The 11,333-nt window shown below is 42.8% G+C and overlaps 2 protein-coding genes across 3 annotated transcripts; both read right to left on the bottom strand.

Annotated features, from left to right (window-relative positions):
• Positions 1-331: 331 nt before the first annotated feature.
• Positions 332-5,058, bottom strand: LOC147203652 (uncharacterized). The gene is made up of 3 exons (XM_086114602.1): positions 3,956-5,058; positions 2,047-3,038; positions 332-1,115 (listed from the first exon to the last, which is right to left on the bottom strand). The coding sequence occupies exons 1-3, from the start codon at positions 4,389-4,391 to the stop codon at positions 555-557; spliced, it is 1,989 nt and encodes a 662-aa protein (XP_085970728.1). The 5' UTR covers positions 4,392-5,058; the 3' UTR covers positions 332-554.
• A 924-nt stretch (positions 5,059-5,982) lies between these two features.
• Positions 5,983-10,607, bottom strand: znf576.2 (zinc finger protein 576, tandem duplicate 2). 2 transcript variants are annotated; one of them, XM_086114543.1, is made up of 5 exons: positions 10,456-10,607; positions 9,281-9,458; positions 8,770-8,885; positions 7,966-8,109; positions 5,983-7,542 (listed from the first exon to the last, which is right to left on the bottom strand). In XM_086114543.1, exons 2-5 carry the CDS (start codon positions 9,429-9,431, stop codon positions 6,694-6,696), a joined length of 1,260 nt encoding a protein of 419 aa, XP_085970669.1. In that variant the 5' UTR covers positions 9,432-9,458; positions 10,456-10,607; the 3' UTR covers positions 5,983-6,693. The 2 variants fall into 2 exon arrangements, with proteins under 2 accessions (XP_085970669.1, XP_085970668.1); XM_086114542.1 differs by lacking the exon at positions 10,456-10,607 and adding an exon at positions 10,295-10,446.
• Positions 10,608-11,333: the final 726 nt, after the last annotated feature.

The raw sequence follows: 11,333 nt of genomic DNA, 5'->3' as shown, positions 1-11,333 counted from the left end.
CACTTCCGTGATAACTTTCTCATCATTCATACCGAACAGATATTTTAACTTCAGACTCACTGCCATAATATACATGTATTGCAACCTAAATAAATCATGTCAATATGCATGCATTTTTTAGAATATTCAATAATTTAAAAGTGTGATGTTTTGCTCATTAATTGCAGAATTTGCATGAACATATTTAATGTGACGCTTCAAACATTATTTCAAGTATTGAAGAATAAGAAACCCAGAGTTTATATCCTTTATGTGTTTGCATTTTTGTCACACATAAAAAAAGGTTAAAAAAAATCTTGTACAAATTGAGCAAGAATTGTATTGAGTACCATTTAACACTGCAATTTTTATTTTCAATAAAATGATCCCAATGTGCCAAAGGTAGGAATGTTTTTCTTAAAAGAATAACAGATGTATACTAACCTAAACGATACTAGTATTGCTGAGGACCCCTAAACATCTGAGTCTGTTAAGTGTAACCATTAAATTGTATTATTGTCTGTCTCGGGTGTTTATAGAAAGTCAACCTCCATTTTAATTTCTCCCGACAGCTTCTATGTTGAGTCGGGAGATTGAGTCTCAGTTTTTATTACGGAGGATGTTGTTGAAAGATCCACAACACAGTCGTTCAATTCTTGTCTCGCCACCTCTCCTGTCACCTCATACTCCATCGGCTCACTTTTAACCACAGCAGGATGTGTTGGATTGGGATCTTTCTTGGTTAAATCCATTGGTGCGCACTCTGCATCTTGGATAGCAGGCCACATGCCAAGATGTTGACCAGGAGGAAAGCTGCGGTGCGCTCCTAGATTTTGGACTTCTGGGACTACGTGTTTGATCCCGGGCGGAAGTGTCAGGCCCTCTATATTGGCGGGAACAAACAGGACGAGATTAGCACCAGGCGGGGGGATTTGGTCAAGGGTGATCTTCCAGCAGCTATCTGAGGCGGCTTCATCCCCTGTCGAGAACTGCAGAGCCGGAGAGTTGGTGACAGGTGCCGCAGTGTTTGGCACATGGGTCTGCACTGGGTGTGCTGGTGCTGGATTCAATGTATCATCTGTGGTGGGAATTATCTCAAGATTCTTCTTAGATGAAGGGTGTTTCTTTGTAGCAGTCTAAAATGATACAAAAAACAAAAATGATTAAACAGGGTATATGAAACGGGAGCCTTTATTTCTTTCAAATGAGCACCGCATGTCAAAACAAGATGTTTTGACATTTGTGGCAACTACTTTTAGGTTTACCAGCAACGTCTGAAAGAAATTCTATTTTGAAAGTCTGTGTAAACACGTCAAACCAGTCATCTCTGTCACATGATGCGGTCATAAAAAAAGTACGCCTACAAGCTATCAACAATGAGTTACAACTAATATGGATTTTTTGAGGCAGATGACAATTCCAGTATTTGGCAAAATAAAATTCCATAATAGAAAAAAACAGTTGATTAATTGAATAATTATATATATAGGTCAAATGATGAGGCAAAAAGACAACCCACAACGTTCAAGGAAAAGAAGACTGGACATAAGAGACAAAATCAGCAGCCCTACTTGAAATACAAGTTTATCGTACTGGTGATTCACATGCAAAAAGCCCACTCTGAAAATATGTGGTGACAGGCACGGGAAAATGAGGCAACGACGCCTTCAAAACTGCAAAGAGCAGGGTTTTGCAAAAATGACCTAACTTTCTGAAAGGGCAGTGCATGGGCCAAGATATGATGTAAAATATGGGCAAGGGAAAGCAAGTAAAAACTGAATAGAAGGGGCCCTAGGATGGAAGCCTGAGGAAGACCAGTCATGAGAAATACCAGGATGGGTGGATTTGAGTTTGATAAAACCTCAACAAACTTAATACAACCAAAGAAATACGTTTCTATCCAACTCTTAGTCAATTTGTTCGTCATTGCATAATAATCAATTTGTTGTGCAGAATTGATGACAGATTAATCATGTTGTGAAACAAATGATGCACAACCAGCTGAGGTACTGCTGACAATAATCATTCAATTGATGTAGGAAATGTCATCAACTAGTCCACACTTACCGCAGGTTTGAGAGGCTGGGGTGTTTGTCCACAAGTCTTCAAGTGGCTGTCATAGTTCTGCTGATGGGGAAATCCCAGTCCACAGCTCTGACAGAGGCAAGGAGAGTTGCCGGCATGGCCGCCCATGTGGGACATGAGCAACAAGGCCGAGCGGAATCCCTTCCCACACTCTGCGCATTTGAGGACCCTTTGGTGAGCCCCGCCATGTTTCTTGAGCTCCTCAGCGGTGCTAAAGCTGAGGCCGCATTCCAGACATCGAATCTCGTCCCCTTTGACATCACAGCTTCTCCCTTTGACATCGCAGCTGCCCCAGCAGCCCGTGTCCTTCTTGTGTCGCAGGAAGTCTCCCTGGCTTGAAAACTCTCTCAGACAAGCCACGCAGTGGATGCGCCCGGGTTCACACTTGTGCTGTCGGTAGAGCTTGGCTAGGCGGAAGTGACTGTGGCACCTTATGCACGTGTAAGGCAGGAGGCCGAGGTGGGAGAAGCTGTGTTTGAGGAGCCAGTCCTTGTTGCTGAATGTCTCGGAGCAATCGGTGCATTTGTAGATGCGGTAGCATGCCTTCTTCTGGTGTCGCTTGAGGGATTTTGCCTGGGTAAAATGGCGGCCGCATTTTTCGCAGACGACCTCCGGCATGGAATTGTGCAAGGCCACGTGATGCTCGCAGGCCTTCAGACTGGTGAACACACGCTTGCACAGGTCGCACTCATAGAATTCGCTCTCGAAGTGAGTATTGGACAGGTGGTGCTGCAGTGATTTCTGCGAGGCAAACGACATGAGGCAGATGCGACAGTGCGGCCGGTTCACCTTGCTCGGGCCATGCGTGCGCAGGTGCAAACGGTAGTTGTGGACCTGCGAGAAGCGCTTGCCGCATTCGGCACAGCGGTACGGGCGCGCTCCCGTGTGGAGGTTCATGTGTTCCTGGAGCTTAAAGTCAGAGGGGAGCCGCAGGCCACACACACTGCAGATGTAGTTGCCAGAATTAGCCACCTCTGTAGAGAAGACAATGACGGTTGAGGTGTGAGATTGTCACATTCTTGTCTTAAGTTCATGACAATAAAAATGACAATTTTGCTATTGGTGCAAAAAGTGCAATCCATCGTAAACAAGGACCTTCTGTCCCTACAAAATGCAGCTCAGTGACTGTAACCCAAACAACCACAGAGGGAGAACACCTTTGTTCCTCTGTGTTTCAAATCTGTGAGACATCTTCAAAAGGCAAGTGGTTTTGGTTTATTTTAGTTTTATTACACAGTAAACCCCTGGAATTCACAGGGAATAGGAACCGAGCCCTGGTGGAAAAAAACAAAACAATTGACGCCATGCTGTACAATGTTAAAAATGACTTCTATTAATAGTTTAAACTGTAAATATACAACAAATTGTGACTTTAAAAAAATCGAGTTTTCTGTCAAACTTATCTTAGAACAGTTAAAAAACACTCTAAAAAATGGCTTGCAGATGATATTTAGGGGTACATGCACTTGCTTCTCTGCCCCTCTGTAACTTACATTAACAACCCAGACTAAACTTCACACCTCCTCGGCGCACAAAGATGTTAGTCGCTCAGTCAAACTGTATCACTTCATAAGAACATACTGTAATTTCTCAACATCAATTAACACTGTAAGGCTTTGAGTGTTGTAGCCTACAAAAAAACAAAAAACAAATAGGCGGCGGTTCATTGTCCACATATGATTGATAAGAATGTAAAAATGGCACGATACAACATCTATAGGCTATTACTACTTAAGGTTTTCCTCTATTTACAGCAGGACTTGGTCCCAGTGCTCTGTAAATTGTAGGTAAATACTGTACTATACTGGATTTGCTAACACCAACTAAAACTAGTAGTTCAACTATTTTGCACTTCAACAAGACAGCCATACTCGCCACAGGCACGGCCTACCATTGTCAAGCCCTTCTTGATCTTCATCATCCTCTTCATCTTCGTGGCAGACCACTGAAACGTCACTATCATCCGAGTCGCTCTTCTCCTGTTGCTGTTGAGGTGCCACCGGTTTGTTCCCATTGACTTCCAGGGGTGTTGCCACACCAACAGCATCCGCTTCACTCTGTGGTGATTGAAGTTGACTTGGTGACGCCCGGAGACCAGTACCTGCCTGAATCCAAGTCGAGGAGCGGGCCTGTTGGCCTTGGAGCTGCTTGGATGGCTGCTCTTTTAAATGCTGGCTCCCCCTCGGTGGGTCTGGGCTTGTCAACGCAGGAGAGGGGCAAGGTGACTGTGAGTCATCACATGTTGTAGAGAGGCTTTCCTGACGCAGGAGGACGTCGGGAAATCCCAACTCTGTCAGTTGGATATCAATTGTGTATTGTACAGACATTGTACCAGCCGGGGATGGGAACGCAAAAGGAGGTAGTTAATATTCGTGGTAATAACGGGAATGCCCTCGTGTGTGATCACAGATGACACAGTTGCTGATGCACTTCAGTTACTGCTACAATTCACGCCCGCCACACAGACTCCCTGACCTGAGGCAACGTCCAGGATTAAATGTCTCTTATACCTAAATGTCTCTTTCACCTGAAATTGCCTTTTGGTCTTCAATAGTTGATGGCGTCACGGCGGCCAATTACCAGGCCTGCACTTAACGTCCAACAGTCGAGAGCGAGAGTTAGTACAGCACACTCTTTCTACATCCTTGTTGTGAGAAAGTCTTTAGCCGCACCTGTCAAAGAGCTAGAAGCATGTTAAATCCTTTAAACGTGGTCCTTTCTCCACATTTGCTTTGTTGAAAACATCCTTGGAATTCCGGCTGTAGTCCACCTGATTGGGGCACGCTGCTCACCTGGCAGATTGACTTGCCGCTCTCGTCTGCTCACGGTCTCGGAGCCGAACGGTCAACATATTCAGTTTTCCTGTGTAAGTGGCAAAATAAACTAAGAACAAGTCCTCCAGTTATTTGACAAAATTCTGTGGTTTGACGACGCAATTATAACGAATGCTCAACTCTATTAGCCAAGTTGTGCAGCAATGAAAATAAGGCACCACAAAGGCAGGAAGTAGCCGTGGATACGAGAGCGCACCTATTGTTCCGGAATGGTATTACACGTATTAAACGCCTCCACAGTGTTTCAACGTTGTTTGTGGACGAGACTCTTTTATGGTTTAATCATTACACAATGCGACATAATTTCCGTGTTTTCATTAATTTTCTAAAATGCGTGTTGCAGGAGACCCCCCTCCCCCACACACATCGGTGAGTCTGACATGGTCTTCCATCTATAACTGCTTCAAACAAAAGTGGATGCAGGAAAGTGGTTAAGATCGCATGGCTGTCTGTGTCTTATGTATTGTGTTGTATTATTTTGTCATTTTATGTTTACTGTTCTGTTGATGGCGGCGCGGGTACTTGCAGCGTCTCTTCTCTCCTGGGATTGAGAGGAAAGAAATTTCAACTGTGCTGTATGTTGCAAATAGAGCACATTTGACAATAAAGTTGATTTGACTTGATGGTTGGTAGGTCTACACTCTGGTTTTATCACTAGTCAACCACAGGGCACAAATAAAAAAATAACCATTCACTGACGTGCTAAACCACTTCGTCAACAGTGCCACCCTCATCGTAAATTCACGTTTGTTCAATTTAAGATTAAAAAAAAATTACTACCTTTACAACTGCATTTGTTACTTTAGCTGGTTGTCCCTGGTTTTAAATGAGCTTGTGTAGCACCTTAATTCACTTAAAACAAATTTTGAAAGAAGCTGTGAGGGTGGTTTGTAACTGGCTCAAATGCACCTCAATAGTAATCAGAAGTAGATAAGCATCTTTACAAAAGCCAGTTGCCTTTTTTTTAAATCCCCAGTGGGATGGGAACCATGACCATTGATTGATTCGTGCCAATATATTAATATTACATATACTGTACAGATGTAACATGTGCATTGTGATGACTCGAAAATAAAAACTGGACTTGTTCAAAAGCCTGCATGGACTAGAGCCTGTTTTATTTTGTATTTGTACTGTCCAAACACAGCAGTAGAAAGAAACAATCCAGAGAAAAGACACTTAATATACATTATTTACTGTTGGACTCTGTTCGCATGATAGAGCCATACGTTTCATTCCCGAAATGTCTATGACATAGAAATTCACCTCAGTGAAAAAGGAAAAGAGCAGTCATTAGAAATCATGATTATAGTGGATTAATTGTCCACGCTGAATCTACACCACTCAAACAAAACTTTGTGGTCTGTTAAAAAAATGTAGGCATGTTAATTTAGATAGAGCCATGATCAAAACATTAGGTGGAGAAAAAAAAATACATATGAACCAGAGGCTGTACATTATTTTTGACAAACATTTAAAACATGGCATCTAAGAGCTGACAAAATATGCACTTCAAATTATTTTTGTTAACAAGAAAAAAAAACATTAAAATTCACACCACAAAAAAAGAAAAGAAAAAAATTAAGTGAATCAGAACAGTCTAGTTTTTACAAAACAACTATTATTTTGTTAACAGTATGGAAACATTTAGCTAGTCAATGAGATGTCCCATGTAAGATTCAGCTTGAAATCCAAACTTCTTACAATACCATTTGTCAAAACGTCATCAGCTGATGAATTAGGATCCTAAAACAAGAGGACGCGTCTCGTCGCTTTCTCGAACTGCCAGTCATGATTATCTTTTGGGGGACTCTGACTGCTGTTCGGGGTGGCTCTTCTGGTGAGCCTTCAGAGTGCGCTCGCGGCCAAAACTCTTGCCGCAGGTGGGGCAGGCAAAGCGGCCAATGGCATGTGCGCGTGACATGTGTGCCTCCAGCTGCTCGGGCCGGGCAAAGCTCTCCTCACAATCGCCACACGGGTGGGCTTTCCGGACGGTGTGCTTCTCTTTCTTGTGAGTGCGCAGCTGAAGTGAGCTGGGAAAGGAGAGGTCACATTCGGGACATGCGTGCTGCTTGGGCGTCACAGCTTCCACTTTAACTTCGGTTTCCTTTGTTGCTTCATCGCCATCAGCTGCAGCACCTTTTTTTTCTTCTGCTTCAGATTTTACAGCTACTGCTGCTTTAGGAGGGCGCCCTCGTTTTGCTACACCTGCTTTTGGTTTCTCCTCTGCAGGGGCTGCCGGTGTTTCGGGAGTGTCATCTGCATTTGCCGCCTGCTCCTCCTCACAGACCACCGCCTCGTCTTTCTTCTTTCGCTTTCCCCTTTTCTCAGTGCTTGCCACCTCCTCAATCTTGATTTGGCGTCCACGCTTCTTGGTCGGCGGAGCGCTGCCGTTGCACTGCTGGCCTTCGGGATACTTCTGCTCGTGTTCATTCAGCTCAGACTCACTGTTAAAGCCCTGGCCGCACTTCTTGCAATGATGACTTTTTGCGGGCTCCTCCGGATGCTCGGCTGTCTCAACATCGGGGCGAGGGTGATGCGCCAGACGATGCGTACGCAGCATCGCAGCACTACGGAAGGTTTCGTTGCAATCTTTACACGGCAACTGCTTCTCTGGACATACGTGCCTTCTGTGTGTTGTGAGCTGCCAAAAAATGAGAACAGAAAATACATTAATGAAGTATCGTATTGATCCTTTCTTTTCTTTACCAAGTGTTCTCATTTGGGTCACAGGTGAGCTGAAGCGCACCCCAGCTGAATTTGGACAAAGTCAAACACAAGACAGATATATAAAAACGCTCACAATTATTATTCTTTATGGCAATGGACATTTTTAAGCCATGTTTTTTGGAATGTGGGAGGAAGCCAGAGAACTCTGACGAACCCCACACAAGAACAGGTAGAGGTAGAACATGGAAATTTCACAACAGAGGGCCAGAACCAAGATTTGAACCCAGAGACCAAGAACTGTGATGCACACGTGCTAACTATTGATGGGTCACTGTACTGTCTAACTACAATGAAAAAAAACACAAAACAAAAAACAAACATCGAACATCGGTCTCACTTCAGTGAATGTTCTGAAGCTCTCCTTGCAGTGGCCACATTTGAAGGGCTTGTCATCCTTGCTGTGTGTGGGCTGGTGCAGTGTCAGCTCCTCAGATGATAAAAACGTGCGGTCACACACGTAGCATGTAAACAGCGTGTTGCCCTGTGAAGGAATGGCACAGAAGATTAAGATTATTTACTCAAATTTCTTCATTGTGAGACAGTAAAGGTTTTTCTTATCTTAAAAGGATGACAATAACAAGTCGCAATAGTTTCCCATGTCACTTATCGGAAAAATCATCACTTGAGTAATCGAAAAATGTATTCATATCGCAACCTAATTGCAAATTTGGCGAGACTTGACTGTAAGATCCTCTCTTTTGACAGCCATGTTCTTCCCGCAAACGGATACTACGCAGTACTACGGAAACTGCAAAATAAATAAAAACTGTATCGGGAAGCTCACTTCCTTCAAAGTACAACTGTATAAATTAGATGACAGTTTTTACATTTATTAGCCGCCCCGTCCATTTTGAAGAAAATGTAAGGCTTTTAAGTGCGCCCTATGGTCGTGAAAATACGGTAGCATTTTCACAGTCGCGGACCACCAAATAGCTTGATGTGCATTGCATCAAGTAAAAGTTTACCACCAATGGCTGACTGCTACCCTGCTTTTGAGGAAATAACTGGCTACTTTATGAGGAAATGTGGGCATCCAAAATAGACAAGCATCATGACTGAAAACAGGCGTTGCAACACATCACTTCAAACAGGTACAGAAAACAGAGCAAGTCAGAATTGCAGCCGATTCGAGAAAGCGCACCTGTTGAAGTTGTTGCTTGTACTCTTCTCGGTGGCTCTTCTTCATGTGTCTTTCCTTGGCTTTGGCATTGCAGAAGGTGATGAAGCACTGGAAACACTGCAGATTCTCATGCTGGTCTGAAAGGACAACAGAAAAGGCAACAGGTGAGAACCCCAGACAAGTACGTTAAGTGCATTTGAGTCATATCTGTTTTTGAAATGGTAGCTAGCTTGTCTCCTGTGGCCAAAGGGTAGGATTTAGGATTTACCCTGCATATAAAAGAAAAAGGATCCCACTCAGTCTGTGTACCCCTAGTCAGAAACACTGAGATTTGGTCAGGAACATTTGCGTCTCAGCCAAAACATTGAAAACAAAAAAACAAGCCACCAGAAAGACGTACAAAACCACCAATTTTCCTTTATATTTTTATTTTCTTTGAATGGTATTGAGTGGCAAATAGACATCTTATTTTAAATACAGTTTTTATTGATCCAACACAATGTCTTGTGATACAAAGATCTGTTTTACTCACAGGGTTGAGCAGTTGGAGCAAGAGGTCCATTCAGGGTGATGGGCCGTTTGAACGGCTCCGCCGGTTTTTCTGGGGGGGCTTGTGGGGTTGGATTTGGCAGTCCCCGTCCCATCACAATATCTTCAATATTTAAAATGTCAGAGTCCATCATGGAATATTAAGAAGCCACAGTAAAATCCTGCACAAAATAAAGGTCAAATAGTTAGTTGCCCAAATCATTTCAACCAACTCTCACAACATTAACATAAAATTGGTACAAATTGTTGCTTTTTATGTTTATAGATTCACAATCAACCAGAGCATGGCCATCTTCAATTGTTGAATTGAGGAAACTGGATTATTCATGTTTGTTGAATTTCCTTGTTTTATGAAAGCAATCAAATTATGTTATAGGCTGTAACGATATAAATCTAAACATCGTACCATACGGTTCATTTAAAAAAACACATTCACGAGGTACCTAATATGTAAGATGCAATTAATTCAAGAAAAAACGAGAGATGCCAACACTTACTATCCACGCATTTACAACGTATTAAACGACGTAAATTAATTGGATTGATTTATTTCCGCCGCTAATCTTTCAATTCACGTCTATTCACGTTTTAGCCTTCCCAGGCCGCTAGCGTCTGTCTCGTTAGCACCATGTAGCAAACACTTTCGAGCGGAACCATCTACAAACTGAACGCGTTATTCGTCTCATTCTGAACCACTCTAAAATTGTAATGTGCACGTATACCCCTAGTAGGTGGTTATGGACAGTAAATACGCGCTAAATTGCAGTAATCACAAAGTAGCGAACCAACGTAATGCTAGGCTACCATACTGTGCTCTGCGAGTTAACGCTAACAACACAGAATGCCGCTCAAAGAGCATCGTACACTTTTCGTGCATTTCATTAAGTTTGGCCCCGTGGATGGCGCCAACAAATATATTTGCAAATGATTGCGGAAAAACCGAAGCCGAAAAACAAAGCCATTTTCGAAATAAGATCTTGATGGACAAGTACATTACCTCACTGCGCTGTTTAAATTTAGTTGGACTGACAGAATTGACCCCCCGAGAAGTAAACGCATAGAACCGAGTCGGACGCTTCCTGATGCGAGACCATGGCCGTTGAGGGCAACTAAGATGGCTGCCGTTCCTAACCACGAAGTAAACCAAGAAAAACGAACCTCCAAGCCAAACAAATCCAAGCTGTACGGGCGCAAGTTTTCAAGTAGTATTTCAAACGTGCACGTGCAATTGGACTCAAGTAAACTGAGAAAAAGAATAAAAATCGCTCGGTTAACTCATACTCGATGAGGATATTTGGTCACGTGACCAAAGTTTGGTGACGAGGTTCATTTGAAAATCTCATTGGTTGCCTTTATTTAAATCAAATCTTTACACTACACTCACTCCAGAGGATTCTGTATTGTGTGCATAGTGGCATCATCATCACGGTCTTCGCCACATTTAATTTAAGACATTACAGTTCCATGAGTGCACTGAGACTTGAATGTGCACAGTTAATCCGATTTGGACTTGAAAAGTTGGCATTGCCCTTCACAACACCTGAATGAGACACTGAGGATGAACATGACAATTGTATGCCCCAAAACAAATATAGTAAACCGCAATCACAATTTGTGGCACGGTGGACGAGCAGTTTGCGCATCAACCTTAAAATTCTGAGGTTGGCCCATTGAATCAGGCTCCATCCGGCCTTTCTAAGCGGAGTTTGCTTGTTGGATAATATTTACTGGCTTCAGATTTCAAAAGTAGTCATCCATCAATTTGTTGTGAAACTGTATGTGATAATACAAGGTGATCTTACATTTATGTGGAAGTCATATTACGTTACGTATTACTTATGAAGTGCTTATGACAAAGAGGTCACGAAAAAAATTACGTTCCTTGAACCACAAAATGTGTATGCAAGTCAAGAACATACAAGTTCATCATTAACCAATGCTAATGCAGCAGGCAATTCCTACTTAGTGCAGCACAAAACTTCAAACAACGTGTGCTGTTTTGGATTATTTTATACAAGTATGTTTCAGTGAAAATA

The sequence above is a fragment of the Hippocampus guttulatus genome, chromosome 6 (assembly GCF_054856545.1).
Source record: "Hippocampus guttulatus isolate MCC_2025c chromosome 6, RoL_Hgut_1.0, whole genome shotgun sequence".
Taxonomy (NCBI): Eukaryota; Metazoa; Chordata; class Actinopteri; order Syngnathiformes; family Syngnathidae; genus Hippocampus; species Hippocampus guttulatus.
Note: the sequence above shows the minus strand (reverse complement) of the source record. Positions and strands in the feature narration are given on the sequence as shown.

Coding starts and splice junctions, on each gene's coding strand:
- LOC147203652 (XM_086114602.1), bottom strand. CDS start 4,391: ATGTCTGTACAATACACAATTGATATCCAACTGACAGAGTTGGGATTT. Junction 3,039..3,955: donor TCAAGAAGGGCTTGACAATG/GTAGGCCGTGCC, acceptor TCTTCTCTACAG/AGGTGGCTAATTCTGGCAAC. Junction 1,116..2,046: donor CCCAGCCTCTCAAACCTGCG/GTAAGTGTGGAC, acceptor GTATCATTTTAG/ACTGCTACAAAGAAACACCC.
- znf576.2 (XM_086114543.1), bottom strand. CDS start 9,431: ATGATGGACTCTGACATTTTAAATATTGAAGATATTGTGATGGGACGG. Junction 8,886..9,280: donor TGCTCCAACTGCTCAACCCT/GTGAGTAAAACA, acceptor TTGTCCTTTCAG/ACCAGCATGAGAATCTGCAG. Junction 8,110..8,769: donor ACAAGCAACAACTTCAACAG/GTGCGCTTTCTC, acceptor ATTCCTTCACAG/GGCAACACGCTGTTTACATG.